The sequence below is a fragment of the Lathamus discolor genome, chromosome 6, assembly GCF_037157495.1.
Source record: "Lathamus discolor isolate bLatDis1 chromosome 6, bLatDis1.hap1, whole genome shotgun sequence".
In the NCBI taxonomy this organism is placed as follows: Eukaryota; Metazoa; Chordata; class Aves; order Psittaciformes; family Psittacidae; genus Lathamus; species Lathamus discolor.
The window spans coordinates 26,637,535-26,663,260 of NC_088889.1; the positions used below are offsets into that span (position 1 = coordinate 26,637,535).

General features: G+C 46.8%; 1 protein-coding gene across 3 annotated transcripts in view; it reads left to right on the forward strand.

Moving 5' to 3' along the window:
- Window positions 1–14,482: 14,482 nt before the first annotated feature.
- Window positions 14,483–25,726, forward strand: part of CCDC85C (coiled-coil domain containing 85C) — a 107,465-nt gene continuing 96,221 nt past the window's right edge. For all 3 annotated transcript variants that reach the window (XM_065685399.1, XM_065685400.1, XM_065685401.1), the window contains exon 1: window positions 14,483–15,593. In XM_065685399.1, coding sequence (XP_065541471.1) covers window positions 14,882–15,593 — 712 coding nt within the window. In that variant the 5' untranslated portion in view covers window positions 14,483–14,881. The remainder of the gene's footprint in view (window positions 15,594–25,726) is intronic.

The following is a 25,726-nucleotide window of genomic DNA, read 5'->3' on the forward strand; positions in this document are numbered from 1 at the left end:
GATAATTGGCTCAGACAGCAATTACTTTGGAAATGTTTTTTATTTGATTTTGGTTGGTTTGCAACTAAATTTCTATGAATAACAAAACACCGGTTCAATGTCTCAGCTTTAACAGACGCATAGGGCTGCTGTGCTTATTTCACAGCTTCAGCAGTGAATAGAACTAATCAAAGCATGTAAAGTAACCACCGTGTCAGAACAGTTCAGAAGAAGGTCACTAATAATCTAAAACTGTGGTCAGAATGTCTCGATTTTAAAGTCTGAAAGAGCCATGGGAGGGGGAGGCTGTTATTTCCTAAACACTTACATTCACATGTAGAAATGTAACCAGTTTAATTTCTGCAACTGTCGTGACTTAGACTACCCACAGTTTCTGGAATCAAACTAATAAAGCCTCAGATGGGTATTTTGGAAGCAGGGTGATTATTATTCCAATCTGATCCAAGATCTAAAGGAATTTCTAATTCATCACATCAAGGTTCTCTGATGAGTAGCCATGAGGGAGATTTCAAAGGTCAGGAGAAATGAAATGCAGATTTAAATTCAAATTAATCAGAGGCAGACTCTAGACTGGCTTACACTTACATGGGTAAACATTCACCATAGGCTATATATCACTCCAAAACATGGAAATATAATCAAGAAGTGAATTTCAGAGCAGTGAACAAAATGTAAACCATAGGAAAGAAACTGTGATTGAAGGCGCAAACTAGACAGCGGCTGCTGGGGAGCAATGGGGCAGGGAAAACGGGAGTGTCACACACTGGGGCAACCTGAAAGCTGCTGTAATTGATGCCATCATTAGCTTCCAGACATTTTTCCACCGTCTGATACCTAAAGTGCTCCTTTTCTGGGATTTGCCCCTCTTGCAGGATGGGGAAGAATCCCTGAAGGCCCATGCTGTGACACAGAGACCGTAACACTGCCCAGGTCTGAGGCATAGGGATTTTACACATGAGCGGTAGAAAGTTTGGAAAGTTTTGGTCCAAAAGCATATAGAAGCTCTGGAAGATGTGTTTGCTTTATTTAATCCATATGTTTGCCCATTAAATAATTCAGAGGATGTTATATTAAACAGACTTCAGAGGAAAGTGATGGAAGTGCATTTGCTGAAGCAAGAGCTTGTATAATGAGACATTCCATAAAAGAAGCTGGACTTTTAAACTCAGAATGGATTAGGGGCATGAATTCATGTGTCCCATGAGAACTTATTACTTACAAACTCAAAGGACATTCAGAGACCTTCAGAAAGAAGTGGCTCTCACTCTTGAGTTTAATTTTAATATATAAATAAATAGTAAATAAATTGGGTTTATAGTTGTAAATAAATTGGGTTTATAGTTGTTTCAGTGTAAGAATGAAGAATGCTGATCACCCAATTAGCAGCGTGGGTTTTTTGTAAACAATGAGGAGTTTATGAAGGATTATTTTACACACTAGAAATAAAGGAAATGTAGCTACAAAAAACGTGCCTTTCTTTTAAGACTACAAAAAAAGAGAATTTAAATTGTACCAAATACATCGCTTTGAAAAAAAGCCCAATATATTTTTCCCTATCTGTGCTGTTGTTATAATCTGCTTGGGCACTAATAACATCAACAGGTTGATGGCTGATTTCATGTTCTCATACAGTAATAATCATACTATGATCACTCTAACTACAGTGCTGCCAAGACTGCAGGAAAATGATAATTTTCCTTAAAGTAATACCTTCAGTAGTGCGTAAAAGAAAGAAACCCAAACTGGAAACTTTTGAATAGCCCCAGTTGCAGATGGGGTCTTGCTCCCCAAACCTGGTAGTGAGGATGAGGATGTGAATGAGGGGGATGGGGATGCAGGGGCCTCATCCTGCAAGCACCATGTGCTGGCCTGTCCTTTAAAATACTTATTTTTCAGAGCCTATTTTGCAAGGTGAGCTTCAGTGTTGCCTCACAAAGGGTAACACAGACCCTCTCCTCTCATCCTGCTCTATTTCCCTTTCCCTCCTCATTTTCACAGAGAATTCAGTGTTTTTTGGCCATCCCTCTTTGATTTTTCTGTAGCAGCAATAACATCTCCCCTAGTTTTCTAGAAAAAAAAGTTTATTTTAAAAGTTCTTTTTGAGCAGTTCATCATTATTTCTGCATCGGACACAAAATACCCCAGTTACAGGTGTGTGCAAAATGTGGTAGAATAGAATATTTCAGTTGGAAAGGACCTACAACAATCATCTAGGCTGCCCCTATGCAATGGATGCCTTTTACTCACCTCAGGCTCTTAAATAAGAGCAGCAAGCTCATAAATATCACCCATCAACCCTGTCTGCTGCCACTGAGACGCTTCCCTGCAATTCTTCAGCGAGGCTTGACCTCTCATACACGGTGGGTGAAAGATGATGACTGATCTGAGGCCTGGATCTCATTTGAATGAAGTAGCATGTGGACAGGCAACAGCTTTCAATAGCTGCCCACATTTTTCCTGAAGCAACTGCTGTGTGTTAGGTTCATAGCCAGAGTTATGCAGGATTTTAAGACAGGGTCTGAGAAGGGGAAATATTTACTGTAAGTGAAAGCAAGTCCTATTCTTACATAGCCAAAGGAATATTTGCACTTAAATAATAAGTGCACTTAAGTGCACTTAGGCCTAAGTAGTATTTCTTGCTCTATCAAGACTTTTGCATTTCAGCTGTCAAATGCACATATATAAACAGATATATATAAATAAAACTATTAGACCAATATTTAAAGCACTCTAATGACATGATCAAAAAGAATGAGAATTGCTTTGTTTGTGTTATCTTTGTCTTGCTGCTGTAGATACAGATCTGCCTCTCTTGCCTTATAGAGAGGACTCTCAGTGATCAGAGACAATTTCCCTAGGATTAAAGCAGTAGACTTTTAGAGTCTTTTAGCACTATCACAGTAAAGAGCAGGAGAAATAAGAGTGTGTGAAGCTTTTGAAAAGTGTAGGCTTGGTACCTCCAGAGGCTTAACCTGTCTGTTTATCCGAAGGGTAGCCAAGGGAAGGAACATAAAACATTTTTCCTCCATCAGCACACCCCACTCCTGGCTTGGACCATACTTCCAAGCTCATTCTGGTGCCTAAATAATTCACATCTCCCTATATCTATTAAATCACTGTCAGATATGAGGATTATAATTGGGTTCTCTTTGTGGTGCTCAGATGCAGACACTTGTTAATGAGAAAGCTCACCAAGATATCAACTCGATTGGCACCAGCTATTTAGCAGCTGTCAGGAGGTAATGACTCCCAGTCACTGCCTCTTTTGCCTGGGTTTGAACCAGTAACCCAGCGACGAAGGGCTCATATCTCATTATTGCCAGTCCCTCAAACCACCTCCTTCCCTTGCAGCAGATGCCTATTGCATTAGAGTCAAAAAGAGGTAATCATGTGTCTAAGTCATGTCCTGTGCTGGAAGAAGTTTGCAAAGGCACATCTGTCCAGCACCTGAAGGCACCACCTTGCATCCCAAAAGTGCTGGGGCAGGCTGCTGGGTGACAGGGATGTACTGCAGACTCTGTCCCCTGCGCGGGCTCCTACACTCCTGCATCCCTTTGCATACCAGGGCCCAGTACGCTTCCAAATGGGAAAGGAGCTTCAAGTCTTTATTATATTCTTATTAATACTACTATGTATGGCCTTTTAAAATAGCTGGGATAAAATAGCACCAAATTATAGACAAAAATCCATTCAAGTTAGCTGAGCTGCTCTCACTTATCCCAAGAGAGGATTCACCTCATCCAGTGAAGCTCAAATGACTGGGCTTACCTGTCTGACATACCTGAGAAGTACAAGGACTGCAAAATAATCCACCTCTAAGAAGACAGGTAAAAATAACAGCAGCCAAATGCACTGTGGTTTTGGCTTCAGTTTATCAGGAGTCTGATCCTGTTAGTATTCAGCAGCAAGCAGTAGCCAGACTGTATTTACAAGCTGCAAAAAAGCCTACTCCTGGGGTAGAAATGGCAATAAACCATTACTTGAAGAAACTACATGTAAAAATAGCTCTTGCTCTCTCCCTTCCCCCAGCTTTGATTTGGTGATGCTGGGCTCTGCCTATGGAAACAAACCTGGTAGGGATGCTGCTTCCAGCAGGGCTGGTGCTGGATGGCAGGCAGGTTCCCCTCCCAGGCCCCACAGCTGCTTTTCCAGTCTGTCAGGTCAGGTAAGTGAAGCAAAGAACAAAAGCATGACTGTGTGTGGAAAGGGGCAGCAGCAGTGACCTGTGGCTCCGGCAGCCCACCTTGCCTTTGCTCTGGCCCCCAGCAGTAAAGAGAGACCATTGCTCAGGGTTGAAAGCTAAGTAACTGCTGCTGGTGTCAGTGATGAGATTTACCTCAATAGAGGAGTTGGCATGTCTCTAAAAGCCTCTCCACATTATTATTATTATTATTATTATTATTATTATTATTATTATCACTAGTAGTAGTAACATTGGTGGTGGCATTAGTATTAGTATCATTATTGGTATTAGTATTATGACTTGTGCGATAATCGCTTCTGTGGCCTTCAGTTACAGACTCCAGCCCATGCAGGGTAACAGCACTGACTGCAGAAAGGCTTCCTTTCCTCATCAGCAGTTCTCTCAAGGACACCAGACTTGTATCCAGGAACTATTTGCTCTTTATTATCTGCTCAAGAGCAGCAACAGCAATCCCTTTCTACAGCAATCTGTGCAAGACGTTGATGTGCTCAGTGGTCAAGGGGGTAGGAAAGGGAAGTGCAGCTCTTGTGCCATCACAGATATCACACAGATGTGGTTCTGGGAATGGCTAGCAGCAGACAGGCTGAAGGGGATGGACAAATACCAAGTGGCTTAAGGGGCTATGCCACACACAGGAGGATCAGAAGAGTCTCTGATCGCTGCTGTCTGCTTCCCAGCCACTGGGCTGGCTCCTTAGGGGGTATTTTCCTGGCTCCTTATGATGGTGTTAGACCTAACCTAGAACCTGCCCTAAATTGCCTGTTGGGGGAACTTCCCCCTTGTTTTTTATTAATCCCTCTCTCTCTTTTCATTACTTACACAGGATTTACACAGAAATGTGCCTCCCAGTTCAAGTAGCATGGAAACTCCCTTTCCCATAGCCTTTCTTTTTCACTGTCCTCTGCAGGTCCCTGAACAGCAAACAAAAGAGAAGTACCATGTACAGCTGTAACAACTGTTTTTCTTGATACAGACAAATTAATTGCTTGCTACTGTTTCTGTAATCATATATCCAAAGCTAGACTTGTTAAAGCACTGCTAAGATAAAGCTTTGGAAGCTGTACGGACAGACTAGATACTACCTTTTGCTGGTGGCAATGCATGCTACTCCGTTGTTGGCTACACCATGTGCCACAACCCTGCCATATTTTCTACTCTTGAGCCACCATCAGCTCCTTCTACTCTTGAGGCCAGCCCAGCTCAGTAGCAGACCAGCTGCATCAGTCAGCAGAGAGCAGAAGTCCACAGCGCCCAGCTTGAAGCATCAGGAGGGTTGTTTAAACCACCACGCATTTTACCAGGCAGGTGACCAGACAAGAGCAACCTCACCCATAGGGCTGGTCCTCACCAGTGATGCTGTGGTGATCCCAGCAATAACGCTGACCTAAAGGCATGGGGTTAAACTGCAGGGAGCACAAGGGCATAATGAATTTGCTTTGATTTGCTCTGTTCAGCTGGAACTTTGGTTTCCGGAGTTGTCAATTCTGGAAACTTTCCTGAGTGTTACATTCACTTCTAATGAAGGCAAAACAGGGAGTACAGCAAATACGTTCAAATGTGCAGGCAGAACTGATCAATTAAGCCTGGTACATCCTGCATGCTATCAAAACCAATGTACATCATTGTTTAAAGTAGTATCTGCAGAGCAAAACTCGAGCTGTACCTAGAATGTGAATCCTCAACTTTGCTCTGGAAATGAAGGCAAGAGACTAAAAATAAGATCATAAAGATGGGGATCTTTGCTGCTTCGGCTGCTCAGTGCTAGAACAGTTCCTGGGTCTGACAGATTGTCTCCGCACTGTTAAAAGGAATCCGAGGCTCAAGGCAATTAATTCCTCACTTTCAGAGTTTTACTTCTGTGGAAATGAGGATTGCTATGGACAATAATGTGTGTTGGGGAGAGGGGTTGTTCAGAGCCGAGGTAAGCAACTGCCTGGCAGAGAATGAATGGCGAATGCAAAGGCACAGCAACCTGCTAGCTGGAGGGAGAAGCCCCAGCCAGAGCAGCACTGCTGTGACCCACTGAGCTGGGGGGAAGGCACCAAGCAGCATCATACCGGTAGCAGAGGCACGGGACATTTAATGACAGGCAGTGCCATGCTGGGGAAGGCACCAGGCCTTGCCATGGCAATTGATTACCATGCTGCTACCTGGGCTTCACCCACGGCTCCAGTGGGGAGAGCGTGGCATCCTGCTTCTGCTTTGTATGCAGATGGCATCCCCATTGGTAACAGCGTCCCTGTCCAGCAGCGGCAGTGAACGCGGGCAGAATGCAGAGGCAGGCCAGGAGCTGCTGTGGCCACCCAAGCCTGGGAGGAAGTTTTAGCTGAGCCATAGGGTGCACTGACTCAGAGGAGTGCTGGTTATGAGGTCTACATGACAACACCTTCCCATTAGGTCCATGTCTGCAGATGCACATCATGTGGTCCCCGGCACCACATCATGCAGCTGACAAGGTGTTGGTGTTCACAAGGTGTCCCTCCCCAGCACCCAGCCCAAAATATCAGACCCAGCAAGGGTCACCACTCCAAACTAAGGGGTGGGAAGTGCAGAGCAGAAAACAGATCTGCAGGCTCCAGGGTTTTCTGATTTTCACATACGCAAGAAGAGACAAGCTGGAAGTGCTATATTTATTCTGAATTGCAAGCATGATTTCCCGGAGGGCTTTCCCTCATTTGGCTGGGTGTGACAATGAGGACCCTCTGGAAAATGTGAGTCTGGCTTCCATCAAAAACATCCTCAGAATTCAGGGATCTCTGGTGCATCAGCATCATAAACAGCTTATCTGCATCCTTTGCTTTGGAATTAATTGTTTTGAAAGGCAGTCCTTATCAGGAACAGAAAGTGAGACTTAGCTCGAAGACCTGCAACAGCAACCCTGGGGTCTTGTGCAACCTCTCTGCAGTTAGAATGAGTGCAGGGGAAGGACACTTTGTCCTTTTTCCAATCTGGGTCCAATTCCATTTCATTTCAAATACCACACAAAGCAAAATGAAAGGGTAATGTGTCTAATCACAAAGAAATCACCCCACATCTTGCAACACTATTGTAGATCTTCCTGGGAAAGACTGATGACAGTTTTGTGTAAGAAAGAAATCTGTGGAGTTTTTTGTTTTTGCATAGGATGCACTAAAATTGGATGTTGTCACGTATGCCACTGTTCCTTTAACTTGCACTGCTTGACACTGAATTATTCAGATATCTTTATGATATATAGAAGTGGTGTCAGCATTTTAGGGCATGACTCTCCTTTCTCATCTGCTGTAAAATCCCAGTGGCTTCAGTGAGCTATAAAAGGCAAAATTAGGTCCTCAGCAGCATTGTTGTCTTGCAAGCAGAAAATACTTACCTCTGAGTGAAGGGTACAGGCCTAGCTCATAGTGTAAAAGCAGATATTTGTAAGTCCCTGGTTCATCAGTAATCTAAGAGGTCATTTATTCATTTGGAAACGAGCAATAAGAGTGTAATGAAGGCAGGGGATAGTGTAACATCTATTTTCTCTACTTCAGAACTGCACAGGTTTCATCGACCTCATGCTGATGATACCAATAGCCTCATCTGCTTGAATAGTGAGGTGCCTGGTCTGTAGCCACCTGTGCCAAGCCTAAACACAGAGCTGTGCCAGGGTAACCCAGCGTATGTGGAGTGGGGGAGCCCAGAAGAGCTCGAAGGGGTGCTGCATCCCTAGGGCATGGGCTGCTTGGGGGCAACCTGCCAGGCTCGGAGGCTGATCAGGCTGTAGCCACTTGCCATGGCACTGAATGCTCCCTAGGAACAACACTGATATTTTTCCATCCTTGGGTTAATTTTTCTTCTTTTTTTAAACCAATGATGGCAAAAATAGTTCAGTTGAAACTGGTTTAAATTCATTGTTACACATGGAACAGCACTCACTCTGCCTCACCTAAAACAAGGAGCTGTTAGAGTCATAAGGAAAACACAAAGAGGCAGTGAGAGAAAAGAAACATGCATGTAATATGAATATACTCTTGGCAAAGCCAGTGTTTAACTCACCAGTGGCTTAAACAGTGCACATCTAAATCCCTGGAGCCCCCTGGGACTTGTGCAGTGGATGGATGCTGCACACCCAGTAAAAATGCAGCCAAAATCTGGGATCTTTTTTGTCCTGCAAAACCACCTCCTGCAGGTACATCCAGGCTGCAGGAACCAAGCTCTGTCCCCAGATACACAGAGCCCCCTCCTGTGAGATCTGCATGTAACTCAGGACAGAATTTGTCCTCAACAATGTACCCCAGTATCAGGTTTAACAGAGGGGTGCAGCTTAGTGATGCCAAGACAGATGTAAAATCTTACCTTCCATTTTCACCACCTATTTGTTGGATCACCTGTGTTTGTAAAGGAGTATTTACAAAAGGCAAAGATGTATCAAGCTATCTCCTGGCCTTCTTCCCGTGTTAGGATGGCAAATATTTTTGAAAGGGATGTAAACCTTGATGCTTCTGGGAAGAAGCCAAGTGGTAGCAGATGGCAGAGAGGAGGAAACTCACCCTATGGGCAGGTTTTTCACAGTGTTCTCATAAGCATCTGGTATTTGCCACTGGCAGAAACAATACAAGGGCCAGTGCTCTGATCCGGCCTGCCTGCCGCCCTGCTCCTGCTACTGTCTGATTTCTTACCCATTCAGAAGCAGTTCCATGACATTTTTATTTCTTGACGCACACTTGGAGTCAAGGTCTCAGTGGCACTCCTCTTTGGGTAGATTATGGAGGAACAGGAGACTAAGCTCACAAGCACATTGCCGCAGCTCTGGCACATGGCACTAGTGATTCACATGTTGTAAGAGTTCGGGGATTTTTAATATCTGAAAAAAATATCAATTGCTCTGATATTGTATGCAGCCTTCTGACTGCACAATGAAGTTGGATCTCCACCACACTAAACTGGCAGTGAAATTTGTGCTTTAGCTGTTATGTATGAATTTGAGAAGTGCCAATCACCAGCAGCTAGGAGCAGCATATGCTTATTGCTTCTTAGGATTTAGCTTCCAGTCCTTTACCAACATATAGATAAGGGATGGGGATGGGGGGGGGGAACCTACATTGTGTTGCAAGGCATGGTTAGAAACCTAAGTGAAAATGAACTTTTGGGAAATGCTGTGGGTGAGGGGATTTTTATGGGCTTTTTCTACTTGACTCAAACATCCCATGTATGCCTACTCTGTAGCTGATCTGACTTGGCATTGCTCCAACAGCTCTGTAAGGGTCCGTGCATGGAGCACATCTGGACCTAGTGTGTGAGTGTGGACCTGTTGGGTGAATGCACGACACTTTGAAATGGGACTGGAAAATAGCTGTAGTTTAAGACATACCTTGAGCACACACACCTCCCATGTCTTCCTTCAAGTACCAGCTCTCCATCTCTGCTGGTCTCCAATTTGGATGCTGTTCTTAGCAGCAGTACTTAGAGGCTACTGCTTATACTTCTTGGATGACCTGTTTTACAGACACAGAAAAGAGTTTGCTGGTCACAACTATAATTCTTCTCTGAATATCCTGAAGGCTTTCAAACAAGCTGGTGCATTTTAGAATTTTACTAGCGGTTTCAGGGCATAAAGTAAAAGGCTTTGTGGACACAAGATGAAACCTTCCACTAAACCATACTACTTTCATAAGCAGAGTGAATGAACTGGATGGCCCGGTTATATTGCCAGAAGCCAGCATTAAGGAGTGCTGCATAATCTTCTAAGAGACTGCTTTTTCGTCATAGCTCAGCCAGATGGGCAAGTGGAGGGATGAAGGCTTTCCATAGGAAGGTTCAGCTGATCTGGGAAAAGAAAGAAGAATGATGCATGGCAGTTCTCAGGTAGCTGCTAACTGGAAAAACGTTCTGGCTGAAAACACTGCTTAATCAGGCTAGAAGCGAGGTACCTATCTTGATAGCAGAGATTAGGAGCATTGCACATATTTTGTTACCGCACTGCTTTGTTGCACAAAACAGAGCTCTTACTGTCGCAATCTGAATGGTTGTATTTCCAACCATTAATCAAGGATTAGTCCTTGGTGCTGATTTAGGAGCAAATACCGATGCTGCAGAGGATTTATAACCCATGTAAATGATTCATGGAGTACATGTTTTAATGAGATGGGTCCTCAGTGTGGGTAAACTGGAGCATGGCCTTGATGCCCATACAGCAGTGTGTACTTCCTAGGCTGCCTTGGAAAAGCAAGGTCCTGGGAGAATCTCACTAGGATTCCTTCTGCCCATCTGCCCACTCCAACCCATGAGGAGTGAGTGGACTTTGGGAGAGCCACCCCTCTCGTGGGAGAGAAGCCATAGCACAGGCCTGAGCTGTGTCTTCTGTAATACTAACATAGCCCTGTAGAGGGAATGCTTTGACTTCAATGAGGCGGTGTATTGCTGTGTTATACCAGGGACCAAATTAATTCTTTGTGTCACCAGCTGAGTTCAGGAGCAAATATCAAGAGAAATTTTACCCAGTAGGTGGTTTTGGTTTTGTTGTTTCCTAAAATTCTTATGATGCTATAATTCGCTTTAAAACTTTATCTCTGACTGAAGAGGGTGGAAGTGTCTATTTAATTCAATGCAAGAGATAGATACGCTTTGATGCTGTCTTACATGGGCATCAATGCTTAAGATAACATGCATATTAAAAGTGTTTTTCACTGAAAGCATGCAGAAGGCCCGATAGCCAGATATAACAAAAAGGAATCAGTAGAGTGTTGTTTACCAACTTCTCCTATGCTTCATCTTAAATCGGCATGGGGAAATCCTGACGCCTCCTGAACAACACCAGGAAACGGGCTTTGTTCACTAAAACTAAAATCACAAACCCATCAAAAATACTCTGATGTTACACACTACCTCTGTTGATTAAAAATCTGCTTGCAACACTGGGTTTGCTATTGATCATAAAACTGTGCACTGACCTAGTCCTTTCCCTCCAAGGTATCAAAGCACTTAGAAAACTACCTCATCACAGCCCCACTTTGCCCATGAATCATCTGGGCCACAGACACTCTCTGAGACCTCCAAGCCTCACCCTTCTGCTCTAACGCTGCTGCCTTTTGTTTCCAACATGAAGGGATTTTCCTCTACTCCAATGCAAGGTTGACCTTGAAGAGAAGATGAAGGAGCAGAAAGGGTAATGATGCATGGTGTCCACCCAATTCAGGACTTGTCACCCAAACCCACTGGCACCATCCCACTCTCTTCATTGCTAGTGGAGGAGTCTTTCACTGGGTAGTCATCAGGACCAGATACCATCTGCTTACCTGGCAGCTTCAATGCCACCTCCAGAGCATGCAGGCCTCCGGATGCTCAACTGCAGCAGGTCACTATGCTTTTATAGCTACCAGAATGACAGAAAACCCTTTGTGAATGGCAGCAGGGTGGATCTGTGTCATTAACATCTCCGAAAGCACAGACATACGCACCGAGTACTGAAAGCAAGTCTTAATCATCACAGGGACTTCCTCTGTGGATATTAATAATCTCCTCACTTCCTTTGAGGAGCCCCCCTGTCTGCTGGGCTCCGTCACTGCCCAAGCATCAATAAAGCTCAAACTTTGAAAAGTTTCACTTAAGAAAAACAGCTTTTCTTGGGAAAAAAATGAAGCAAACCTCAGGCAAGTCCAGCGCTACACTGCCTGGGCCGGGCACCACCATGGTGGAGCTGCACCTGTATCTGTGGTGCTGCCACCAAAGGCTTCTCCTCCCCTGTTCACTTTGGTCAGCAATGAACAATTGCTCTGCAGGGTGCTCCTGCTCTGCTCCTCCTTTTCCCAGCCACTGGGGATCTGCTAGTCAGATCAGCACTTGGGAGGGTCTGGGAGAAGCACTTTCCGCTTCCTGTGGGGAAGGATGCGATTACAGCCTTGTAAATAAATGTTTGGCTTGGAAAATGCCTGGGTGCCTTCAAGACATGATACAGCCACCACTAGTGGCAGCGTGCCCCATTCACAGGGGGTGCTGCATTCTGGTGCCCTGGCTCAAGGTAGTGAGAAACGGAAGATGGGGTACATCCTGATCACACACCATGCTGGCTGTAGCCTGAGGGGTGCCAGACCCCTCTCGGCACAGATGCCTGCTGGCTTCCTACCTAAGGGCTGACTTTGCTGCTGAGGTGGCAGCCTCAGGAAGGGCTGACCAGCCATGGCCAGGGCTGTACCTTCTGCAAAGCTGCCTCCAAGGTGGGCACCCAGGTCAGAACACAGCTGGTCCCAGGTTGCCCCTGCTTTACCTACTCATACTGGTGCCCCTTGAAAGGCGCAAACAGGCCTCACCACTGGCTTGCACAATGTGATTCCCTCCTGTCTAGGGAACTACCCTGGTGTGGCAATGTGCTAGGGAAGAATTGTCCACATCTTCATGTCTGTGCAGCAGCATGTTACCAGGGATCAAGTCCCACATGAAGTGAACCAGTGTGAATGCTCTGTCCTAAGCTTCTCTTACCCTTTTGATAATTGACGGATAAAAGCTGCTTTGGGAGAAGGGTCAACAGTGCCCATGGAGGGGTTGAACTCCCCCAGGTGCAGAGAAGCCCTGCTGTTCTACTTCAGCAGGGAACAGGCACTTGTCTTAATTTGCCAAGGGTATACCTGGACTCAGAAACCCAGGAGCACAGCCTTGTGCAGAAAAACATCCAAGAAGCTGCAGCTTTACCGAGTGAGACTTAGGACGATCACACCAAAAGACAGAAGTTGCAATCCTCTGTCCCTCTCTGTTCTGATGTTCCCTCCATCCACAGGCCATCTGCTCTGCATCCTATGCTCTGGCATCAGATTTGATGTTTAAAGCCAAAGGGTGTCTTGACCAGTTTTCCAGCATGGTCAGACACCTGAGTTTGCACTGGGTTAACCCTGGTGTCAAATCATTTACAGAGGTTCTTCAGGAACCCAAAGCTGGTAATCCCCGGGAGCTTTTTAAGGATACTCACACAAGAAATAGCTGGCAGCACTGCTCTGTACCAGTGCATCTTTCATTTTTACAATGTGATACTGGGAAAAGCAGCCTAGAGAGATAACATGGTCCAAGTAAAAGTACATTAGACTAAAAGTTAGGGATATGATGCAAGGACAGAGGAAATATGCCTACATGTTGCTTGCGAAATCCACTTAATGAACTTTCTGTACCCGTCACTGTGCTCTGTCTGATGTGTGCAGAAGCGATGCTGGCATGCCTGCTCCTGACAGTAAGGACCACCAGGACCTGGGAAGATTTTACCAGGGACTAAGCCATATCTGTGCCTTCAGGGCAGTTTCCTCCCGCACCTCTGAGGTCTGAAGGAATATGCCGCTCCCAGGAGCGGAGAGGTGGCAGGAACGCTGGAACCGGCTCCTCCGACCCGCAGGCTCCGGCCGAGGCAGGAGGGACGCGAGGACAAAGGCGGCCGCCCCGCAGGGAGAGCGGGCTGAGCGGAGCGGGGCCGGGCGCCGGTGACAAAGCCCGCGGCGGGAGGCTGGCAGCAGCGGAGATGCCCCGGGAGATCCCGCTTCGCTCCCGGCCCGAGCCGCCTGCCAGCCGCACCGGGTCCCCCCCGCGTCTGAAGAGAAAGGGGCCGGGGCCGCTCCGGCGCCGCTTTCCCGGGCCGCCCGTCGGGCGCGTTTTCCTGCCTGTCCAACCCCACCCTTGCGGGATGGGGCTCCTCCGGTAGCTTGCCTTTTGAAAACACGCAAAACCAAGAGACACAGGCAAAAAGGGGGTGGGAGACACGCTGTGGGGGGGCAGCAGTGAGCCGGCTGCAGCGGGCAGGACAGGGTAGAGCATGGCAGGGCGGGCGGAGGGAGGGCGGGCGCAGCCCCATCCCTTTGTACCTGCCGTTTGAAGGCGCCAGGCGGCCCCGCATTGGCTGCGGCGTCCGCGGCTCCGGTAACCCGAGCCGGCGGCGGGGCGCGGCGCGGCGCACCGGGGCCTGGCCAGCGCCCAGCCCGGCAGCGAATGGGGCGGTGCTCGGCCCGGCGCCCCTCCGCTCCGCCGCCAGCAGCCGGCCCTCCTCCGCCGCTCATCTCAGCTCGGCTGGGCTGGGGCAGGGCCTCGCCTCCCTGCCCGGCAGGAGGTGGGACCAGCGCCGGCGCTGCCGCCCGCCTCCTCCCTCTCTCCTCCCGAGGGCTGAGCCATTCCGGGAAGGCGCCGGCTCCTCCACCGCTCCTCGGCAGCGCAGCACCGGCATCGGCCGCCGCCACACCGGGCTCGGCCCCACGGAGCCGCGGAGCAGCGAGCGAGCCGCGGAGGAGCGGGGCAGCGGCGGCGGGTGCACGGTCTCCCGCGGCGGGGAGCGGCAGGCGGCGGGTGGGGGGCGTGTGGGAGGACAAGTGGCCGGAGAGTGGGGCGGGGGGGCGGCCGCAGCGTAGTTGTTTTACCCGGGGTAAGTTGACCGATCCCCATCGGAGACTTCGCTCGGAGGGGCAGCGCTCGGCTCCCGGCTCCTGCCGCCCCAGCCCCCTTGGGGGGAGCGCCTGTTTTTCCTCCCCCTTTTCCCCCCGGATTGGTTTTTTTATTATTGTTATTATGGGGTCTGTGGAGAAGCAGATGTTCCGCTCCGGCGTTGCTCTTCATCGTTGTCCAACGCTCTGCGGAGAGCTATAATATTTCTTTCTGGAGATGCTGCAGTGAATTTTAGTCCCAGAAAATCAGGCGAACAAAATAATCCGAATAACCCGAACCATTTGTTACCGTGTGAGAGCGAACGCTGCACAGATGATGGCCAAAAATTCCCTGGAAGGGTCTAAGGAAGACCTGAGCAAAATTTCGGAAGAGGAGATGCTGAGGTGGAGCAAGGAAGAGCTGGTGAAAAGATTGAGGAAAGTGGAGAATGAAAAGATGAACTTAATGGTGGAACACGGCAACTTGATGAAGGACGTGAACCGGCGGCTGCAGCTCCACCTGCACGAGATCCGCGGGCTGAAGGAGGTGAACCAGAAGTTGCAGGACGACAACCAGGAGCTGAGGGAGCTCTGCTGTTTTTTGGACGACGACCGGCAGAAAGGCAAGAAGCTGTCGAGGGAATGGCAGCGCTTCGGGAGGCACACGGCCAGCGTGATGTGGAAGGAGGTGGGCATGTACCAGCAGAAGCTGAAGGACCTGGAGGCCAGGCAGGAGACCCTCCTGCGGGAGAACGTGGAGCTGAAGGAGATGGTGCTCATGCTGGACGAGGAGCGGAGCGGGGCCGGCTCGCGAAGCTCCATCGACAGCCAGGCCAGCCTGACCAACCTCAACGGCGGCTCGGCCACCCGGGACGTGGGGGACGGGAGCAGCACCTCCAGCACGGGCAGCGCCGGCAGCCCCGACCACCATCACCACCACCTCCACCACCACAAGGCCGGCGATAGCAAGGCCGGGGCTATGCGGAGGTCTATGGATGACCTGTCCGCGCCTCTCCACCACCGGAGCATCCCCAACGGCCTCAACGGTGAGCGACATCCCCCGACCCCCAGTCCCGCGGGCAGCAGGTGCCGCCCGCCCGGCTCTGTGACCGCTCCGCTGGCAGGTCTGCTCCCCCGGGGGGTGGGTGAGGGATCCCGGGGCATGGCGGTCCCTGCGGGCCCCAGCCCTGGAGACCTCGGGAGGAGCAGCCCCGGGGGCCAGGGAAGGACCCCGGTGTCGTGTGTGCTCCATCACTGTGTTACCGATGTCTGGGGCTGAGGGCTGGAGTCTTATCTGGAGGGTTGGTGCCTTGTTTTGTTTGCTTATCTTGGCTTTGTGTTTTGTTTTGGTTTTTTTTTTTGACGAAAACCAGCCTGGGTTTTCAGGGTTAAATAAACACTCCCTCTTCTCCCTATCTCTCCTGCCCTTTAAATATTTTGGTTTACGTTGGGCTTGTTTGTTTGCTAGTCTGATCAGATTGATAAAGAGCCTGCCTGAGATTTTGGAAGCATCTCAAGTGCAGGTCTGGCCCACAAAGCATCACCTGTTAGCTCCATGGGCTCTCAGGGCAGGCTGACTGAGGAGAGCTCAGCAGTTTTGGAGAGGTGCAACTCGGCTTGTCCCACTCTGCTTCAGAAACGGGAGGTTTGTAGAGAGGAGACTACTCTCGAAGGGACGCTGTGCTCACGATTTTGTTCAGCCTAGTCATTAAAGTTAGGAGCAAGCTCCACCGTGAAATCATGCCAAGCCTCCTCTGACAATTTGTATTCAAGCAAAGTTTCTCCTGTTGTCTAATAGCGATCAAGCATTAAAACAATAGTGTTGGAATGTCTTTTAAAATTGAGATTATTTTCTTCTTTTTTGAAACCAGCAAGACCAAATACTTGATTTACAGAAGTTTGGCCAAGAGGGTTCAGTAGGAATCAAACTGGGCACCAGTCTAATTAATTGTTATCTGTAAGACTCCTTCTAATGTTCTTAATCCTCTTTTCCAACCAGAGAGGACTGTTTTCTGGTTGGGCTACCCCTTCCCTCCTCCAAGCACAGAGTGGGGGCTGAGGCCCCAGGGGTTGGCTCTGGCTGGTGTCAGCGGTGGATGTGTTTACCAGATAACCGTGCCTTCAGCGACCAGAGGTTTTGGTGGTCCTGGTGGGACCAGGTCCCTTTTTTTTTTAGTGATTTACGGCAAGTCCTTGTGCCCCAGGAGATCTGAGGGCACGCAGCACTGATTAACCCAGTTCTCGGGTACTGTGCTCATCCATGAATTTGCTGTGTGTGGTCCTCTTGCTGCAGCTGTGTGTTTCTCCTCACAGCTGGAGATGTTCTGGCCACCTCACTCAGTAGTGAGGGATTGGTTTCAAGGGTGATCCAGTCACCAGATGGTGGAGGGTGCAGCAAGTGTCTTTAAATGTTTGGTGGTTTGTTTTTTTTTTTTTTTAAATCTCTCTCTTCTATTGTTGTGTAGATCAGAAGTACCTGGTTTGTAAATCTGCAGATAGCTTTTGTTCCTGACTTGACTTTGGTTTCTGAAAGTGTTGCTCTCCAGAGAGGCCCAGGGAGGACGGGGTAGATATTGAATGTACTGTTACTCTTTTGAACAGAAGGGCTTCACAGTTCTGGTTTGTAATCCTTGGACCACATCCCTTTTAGGTATTGACAGCTGACTAGGACAAAGCCAGTCGAACTCATCTGTTAACCGGGGGCTCTTGTGCATACGGGACACCACCACACCTGAGCTGTCCCTTAAACCCGGGGTGGGGCACTGTGGGATACTTTGCCCTGTCTGCGCTAAGAGGAAAACCTCTGCTTGCAGAGCTGGGTTCTTATTGCCCTCCTTAAACGCTGTGTGCGGGAATGAGCCCATCAGCATCATTCAGGGGGTTTGATCACTGTTATCTCAGTCATGCCTTACCCTATGTAAGGGTACGGAGGTAGGTGGAGTATCTGCACATGTTTGTGTTTCCATGCATGCCTTTGCACCATTTTTCATGAGCCTGTATAGAAAGGAGGAATATGGGCTCAGGCATTCCATATGTGACCTTAGGTTCTGGTTCTGGGGTGCCTTTAGGACATGGTCTCTGTGGGAAACACTGAAGATAGACTTTTGCTTTGAACCTGCTTGGATTCATTTCTGAGTGAAGGACAGATATGATCAGCACTTTAAAGCTGGTAATCCTTGTAAAGATGCAAACATGCCTGATCTCTCCACTTAGGTAGTGAAGCCGGAGAATGACTTGAATAGTTGTCATTCTCAGATAGCATCGGTATTCAGAAAGGCCATTTCCCTGGCTGTGCCTTTGAAAATGCTTCTCAATACATATGCAAATGTAAAGCTTATCAGGCCCTTTTTTTGACTGACAGCAAGAAGTCTAGGAGGGGGGCCAATTCTGTTCAGCCTGTGACAATGTGGAGGAGCAGAGCAGGTGAAGGTGAAAAGCAACCCTAGTGGGTCAGGTGGCTGATGGAGCTGTGGTGGAGGAGCCCCTGCAGTGAGCATCCTTCTGAGCATCCTCCCGTGAATGTAGCCTAGATTTCAGCCTTCTTATGCTCTTTTTCTGATTACTTTATTTATTTATTTAACCCAGCAGTAAAAACAGAAGGGAGGAAAAGGAGAAAGTGTAGCCTTTCATTTCCAGGTTGCAAACTTCAGTGTGGTTTGCTATTGTCTCGTGTCTTTAAATATCTGGATAACTAACTGGTGGGTAAAGCAGAGACTGCTCACCCGGCTCAGCTAATACCATGATGAACAGCCCTCATGGACTTTCTTACGGAGAGCAGAAGTTGATCTGAAAGTGACGTAGAGCAGAATTTAGCATCTGTAGTAAGGACACAGCGGAAGCCTTATATGACTGATGGGGGCAAGGCATGGTAAGCTGCATGCTAGAGCATTTTTGTGTATGGAAAAGTTGGAAAGTCCTGAAATTGGAAGCTGGAAGGTCCTGAAATGTGCTGCCCCTGCTAGTGGAATGTGTTGGGGTTTGTATGGTGCTCTGCTTTTCTAGGTATTGAGCAGGACTATTTCACTTGTTTAGTGCTTTTCTGAAGGAGTCAGGAGTATGGTGGCAGTTAAACCGTGTTAAGGAAGTAGCTTTTTAATGAAATCTTAGTGGGAATTTCTCTTCAGCAATCCTTTGGAGGTTTGAGTTTAAACAACAAACCCAACACATCTGTGATCTGCCATCCCTTCATTTTTCTGGATATGTACTTTTATGAACTGGCTTTTTGAAAGCTGGTGATTAATTATTTGCTCATGGAAGATAACGTAATGAGTATAACTCATAGTGTGAAAAAGGCTAATATTAGATGACACATTAATCTTACGCAGCTCTGGGTACTCTGCTGAAAGCCAAGAGGAAATCTTTGTCTGAAAGTAAGTGGTATATGCATTCTGTTCATGTGAGCTGGGATCTGGGCTGCAGGACAGGGGCATTTCCAAGCTACATGATAGGAACTGGCCACTTGCATCTGTGTTGAGTGATATCTCACAGTTCCCGTAAATTTACCCACAGATGCAGGACAGAAATCAAGGCACAGTCACTGTGTTGTGCTTGTGAGTGCTTTGGCTTTCCTTTGTATGCATGGCAGGAGTCTCTCTGTGTGCACGCTGTCTTTCTGCCTGTCCTGCTTTGGGCAGCCACATTGGAGCGATGGCCATTGCGATTGCCTGCTTCCTGCCAGAATAAGGTTTAAAAAAGGAGAAAATTAAGGCAGTCACATTGAGTGATATTAACATGCCCTGGGGGAAGAAAAAAGCCTTTAGGTACCATAGGATATGTCCCTGGACTGAGGTATGTGGGAACACTGGGAGGAGTGACTTGAAGTTCCCTGAGGCCAGGGCAGTGGCTTCCAGTGGCCTTATCTAGATTTGACTGGGACAACTGTTTATCCATCTGCAAGCCTGGAGGCATACAGACTCACTAGCTGGTGATGTGCCTGGGACAAAATCCTGTGCATGCAGGCAAAGCTTTCAGGCTTTAATTTTTTCCCCCTCCCATCAACTCAATGTTGTCATTAGAACTTCACCTTCCACTGAAACTGTTTGCTCTGGGTTCCCAAAATGGTCCGTGTGGTTTCCAGTGTCTCTGACGTTATTCCAGTTGGGTAAAAGTGGTCAGAGAGGCCCAAAGAAAGGGTGTAATAGCAGAGACATTAATCTATGACCTCTCACTGCTGGCTGCTCCAATGAAAGAAGAATGGTCTCTCTGGGTGAGGGGGTGGGAAGATCTCTAGTTCTATTGATTCCCACTTGTAAATGTCCACATATTTACCTACGGGGTACGATATATTGCACATAAAGTGGTGGCAAAGAGAAATGGCTGTTCCCTGTGGGTTGGTATCGATTGGACATGCAGCTACCCTGTACTTATTTCTCTACTTCTCTATGCACCCTTTAGGCCAAATTTCTTTGTTTTTATTAGTGTATTTGTAATCAATATATGTATAATTTACTGTAATGTATTAATGAGGCCTTTGAGATGAGAAGATGCAGGGGCAGAAGCAAAGGGTGAGGTTCATCCCGTTTAATTTGAGATAACTCCAATATAGACTTTAACATCTGTGTCCCCTTGGGCTTCTTTTATTGGTCATGTAGAGAAAGGCACTTTGGTGTCATGATTTATGTCAACTATGCCTGCTTTAGAGAGGGAAGAGTTGCATGCTAGTTGTGCTCTTTCTTTCTGCTAATGGGAAGGAAGCCTTGTCAGCTAGTTCATATGCAACCATTTAAAGTCAGTTGGTGGTGTAGGCTGCTTGATACAGGTTTCTTGTGATTAGAGCAGGAAACCTGCCCTGGGCTGGTACACTAGGTATAGAAACACCCGTTTCCATCTCTGCTGTAAGTTCAGTGAGTTCTGCTAATAGGCTTATCAATGCTAGGGTTTCAGATGGTAAGGGTACAGCTTGAGTTTCTCGGAGCCAGTGGTCATTGGCTATCCAAGGGACTTCAGTGGAGTGCTCCACTTGAGGCATCTTTGTTGTTGCAAGCTCTTGATTTCTTCCTGGGCTGTGCCTGTGTGGCAGTGTGCTAGGCTCCTAAGCTTTAGGGTAGCTGGTGTCCCTGGAAACAAGGCTCAAGATGCTTAATGGAGGTACCAAAATTGGGCCATATCTGGAATTACATTCTCCATAGTGGTGTGTTCTAGTTTGTTTTTCTCTTTCAACTTCCTATAGAAATACCTTATTCTCAGCTGTCCTGTTGAAGGAAAAAAAAAAAGTATTGATTAAATGGCAATTTTCCATGGGCCTTTGATGGAATTATCCGCTTACGCTTGTCAAAGCAATTACAATAAGGGGAATAAACTTTGTTGGTTACATGTAAATTATTTGGTCCTCCGGAGGCATTTCATCAAATAAAGCTGAGGATTGAATTAAATGGTGATCTAATTAAGTGGCAGGCATGGGAACCCAAAATGCATCCTTGGCAGGTGTTACATTTGGTGTGTCTGTGGAGATGGGGGGCATGAGCACTAACAGAAGCATTGTATCTGGGAGCTTGAGGAGCTTTTGTGGAGACAACGCTGGCCACATTCATGAAACCTGGCTGTGGTCTTGCTTACATCTCACACAGATGTAACGTGTCAGGGTCTGCTGATGTTGTCCCCTCAGACTGCCCCTGCAGCATTCTTCTGTACTGGGGCAGCCCTTTGGAGATGCTCTGGGAGCCCGATGAACCATGGTCTTACTGGTAGGCAAGATGGGGATAAGGTGCTTAAGCTGCCAAGTGTCTGGTATACATTAGAAGGTGTGGAGTAAGGGAAGTGAAAAAAATTGTAAGTCCATGTAAAATACACTAAAAATACTTGATCCCAGAAAGGCTGAAGTTCTTTCCATGCTCATACTCAGGCCTAATGCACCCCACTGCAAAACACACAATGCTGCTTGCCTGCAACAGGGAGGGTTTGGGAACTGCGCATCCAGTTTTCCTGCAAATTAGCCGCAACTGACTGGGTTTGCTTCTGCATTCTGTATTTTTAACCTGACTTTTTGTCTGCCAGCCAGGATTCATCCTGCCCTGTCGCCAAATGTCATCATCCCCTCGTGGTTAACTTGCTGCAATTCATGAAACACTTGGCTGCCATAAATAGTTATGTGCAGAGGTTCCTGCTCACGTGGAGCGGGCAGAAATTCGCAGGCAGCGCTGCTAGGCACTCGCACACTAACATGTCCACCAAGAGAAAGTTGACCCACTTCTGCAAATAGACAACTCCTGGCAGAAAAAGTAACACTGTCTCAGAGAATCTATCTTCCGCCTGCCTACTGAGTTGTGAATCAAAAAGCAAGCCAGCTCCATCTTCTGAATTGACGGCGATGTGAGCACAGTGCTCCCCATTGAAACAGGAGTGTGTAAATCAGCCCTTGATCTGAGGAGGGATTAAAATGCCCACAATACATTTGTGATTTTCCTTTTTTTTTTTTTTTTCTCAATATAATGAGTGCTTTTGTTAGTGAATGAGGTGTGTGGAGTTCAGGGCTCAGCTGCTCTTAGACATTAGGAAACATTTATCACCATGGCAATTGAAGGCTGCTGTACAGGTTATTTTGAACACTTTTCTAGTGACTCATGTCTGGCCTGATGCCATTTATGCCAGGTTACTTCAGTCGCCGTGCATACAGGTGTATATATATGCTCTTCCTTCCCTTGAACTGCTTCCTGCCTTGTTATTTGCTCTTCTCAGGAAGCTCATAGCTTGTACTGTCTTCTTACATCTCTGATCAGTGGTGACGCCAAGTATTTGCCTTGTTCAGAGACAGTCCTGTAAAGGGGCTTTGTGAAAGGGACAGGTAGTCTTATGAAGCAGATTACAGGTTATTTATTAGTTGGATTTGAGACTTCAGGGATCTTGGGGTGAGGCAGTTGATTGCTGAAGCAATCCTAAATCTGATGTGAATTAGCTCATCGTCTGCACTGGGCTTCTCTTTCAGGCTTGTAAGGTAGGATGTCTCCTGTTTGCCTGAGGTGCCTGTTGTGGGAGAGGGCTGTGCTGTCTGCAGGAGTGTGAGCACCAGCAGTGAGTGCTGGGCTTATGACACTGGGGTTTTGGCCAGCTGTAAGCTGCAGTCATAGGGGTGACACGCTAGCTGTCTTGTGAAGTTGTGTCAACTCTGGCTTGCTGGCAGAATTAGTTCAATCAAAGCTGCAGTGCTCTGAAAAGCCCTTCAGACGGCTCGATTCCCCAGTTCTGCGCAGTGACACTCAGGACTGCATGCCCCCATTTCATCACCAAGCTCCTCTCCTGTTGGGGTTTCATTCACAGGGGGGTCAGAGACATTTGAGTGTTTGTGAGAGATGGAGAATGAAGTGTATAGAGTGAATGGATGAAGCAGGCCTGGGAAGCAAGAGGTGATGCTTCGCTGCTGTTTCAAACCATCTCCAGGGTAGTAGGATGCTCCAGGGCTGCTTTTGCCTGGGGATTTGGTTGCCCTGTCTGACCTGCCCCTGCCTTCCCTGGGCAATGAAACAAAGCCACGTGGGGCTGAGAGCCCTGCTTTGGTGGGATGGGGTGAGCTGCTGAGTAGGAGCTGCAGAAGACCCATGGAGGAAAGGAGCAGGCAAAAAGACTACTCAAAGTAGAGCAGTAAACCCAAACTATTATTTCGGAGAAGAAGAAAAAGTAAGCCTTACAGCATTTCCAGTCCCCAAAGCTTAATATTTCTATGGAAACCAATGCAGCAGGAGGCTTGCTGTCAGTCTCTGATCTAGTAGGATTGACTAGATTTAAAAAATGTTTGTCCTTCCACCCTGGATCATTTGAAGACAGGTTGCTGCATATCACAAATGCAAGATTAAAACCTACAATTCTGGTTTCCGACTCTCCATTAAGTGCTAATCATTCTCTGGAGGGTTGGCAACCGTCTTTCATCTGCAGTTTTTTACCTGCTAAGGTACATTTCATTCACTCCGTGACACTTATTGATAACGCCTTGTCCTATAAATGCCACTTCTGTGACACTGCTCCTTGAAGGATGACTGTGACTTTGCATCAGGCCATGGACTGCTTAGTGATGTGATACATCTCAGTGCCCAGTCACTTCAGGGACACTGGTCAACTTGAACGGAGTTAAGACTTGGACTCTTTACACTTGCTTTAGCCTTTTATTCAAAGGAAATCCGTAATGTCTGTGATCTGCCACAACAGACATGCTCTGGCCTATTAAGTAGTAGTCTGCTTGATTTTTGTGTAGCCAGAGGGCTACCCCTGGTTATATACCTGCAGCTATTTACCTTTGTCATGTTGACGTTTTCAGTGCGATGCTCAAGGACAACCTACTGTCCACTGTTTTATGCCAGAGTAGCATCATTAGATGTTAGCAGAGTATCAGTAATAAAAAAATAACTCATATTGATTGATGCTGAATCTTTTTCAGCTCCTAACAAAGGTGTTAAGAAAATCTTATTTTTATGTACAATCTTAAAGGGCTTTTATACAATAATAATACAATAAATAAAATAATACATAGTATTATTTTGTCTTCCTGGTTTCCTTTTCTTATCGACCTTACCGGAGTTTGCAGTCTCATATTTATATATTTCCCAGCAGTTGCATATAACTTTGATCTACGCTTTGGATCTGTGGAGCTTTTAATCCCTTTCCACTGAGTTAAAAGCTTGTTTGCTGTTGAATGTGATACACAGTTATAGGTTATATGATCTTCAGCAGTGGCTCATACATCATACAAAGATGGCATATTGTGAAAAACTCTGATAAAATGTCCCCTTGTTCATTTTCCTGATTGCAATTCAAACCCAGTATGGGAGAGGGTCAGTCATTTGCTCCTGGTCAGATGGCTGATGCACCTGCCCTTTGCTGTTATGTATACCTGTGGACTCACTTTGTTTATTTCAGTTATTCATTCATTTCTTTGTGATGTTTATTTTTGAGGCTACAAACCATGTGAGTATTTCAGCCAATGCAGCAGCCCTTCTGTCTTCCAATCCTGATAGCGTGCAGTGTTTTTCCTCTTCATCCTCCTAGCTGCTTGTTACCTCTTAAGATACAGGGATCAGCTTTAAAACCCACATGTTTATTCCTTTTTGATATCCTGAAACACAATAATACGCACCTTGTCTGTGGGAGATCTTCTGGAGTGGCTGCAGATTCCACTGTGGGAAAAATAATGATTTGTGGAGCTGTGTCCTCCAGCCATGTGGTTGTAGCTATGTGTGTGTGACTGCATTCAGCTGCCTTCTCAAACTTGTTGAGTTTCTGGTATAGCTGTTCGCAGTTTATTTGGAAGACTCCCATGCTTGTTTTCTGACCTCTTGTAACAAAATGCAGACCTCTTTTGACAAGATGAGTTAAGACTGTATTGGTTTAGGTATAAGCTTTGAAATTACAAAATGATGGATGTTTTTGCAATTTACAGCACTGAATTTGGAGTCTGATTTGGTGGATTTCTCATTGAACCGAGGTAGTCTTAGGTAAATTACATGGTCTGTGATTCTTCTTTAATGCAACCAGGATAATGATTTCCTTTGTCTTTTCCATGTTCCTTGTGGTTCATTGGGTCATTTATAATGTGCTCCTACAGTGCTCAACAGGATTACACCCTTACCTCAAGTGAGGCCTCTAACCATTGCTATGATACCAGTGATAACAAACAACACAGGTTTTGAGTTAGAATGAGCTAGCAAGGAAGGAGCAGCACTTATAGTAACTCCAGACATTTCTAATTCACAGTTTTGGAGTTGCTTCAAATTTGTTTCAACTTTACTGGGATACGAGCGCTTTATGCACTGGGGTGCTTCCTTCTGTATCGTATATACTTCGTGGGATCAGGATGATGATGTATGAACAGTCTCTAGTTGACTGTCAAAATAAAAACTTGTCAAATAATAATTATTCTCCCAAATGAGAAGACAAGGAGCAGAATAAGACATAAAGAGCAGTGTTTGCCTCTCCACAGAGACAAGTGCAGAACGATGCTGCTGCTGTCACAGCAACAGGTTACCTCAGTGTCTCTCAGAGACTGGGGGACAGTTTGTTGTTATTTCGTCTTATCCTATCTGCATTGCCCAGGTAAGTGTCATACTATAGATGTGTATTTAAAATACAGTTTATCTGGCAGCCTTGTGCAGTTTTGGCTGAGGTGAAGAATCACAGCTGTGAAGCGAATGAGTTCTTGTCACATTGCTCCCTGTCACTGCAAAGCAGCAGTGTCTTTGCTGTAATTGCTGAAGAC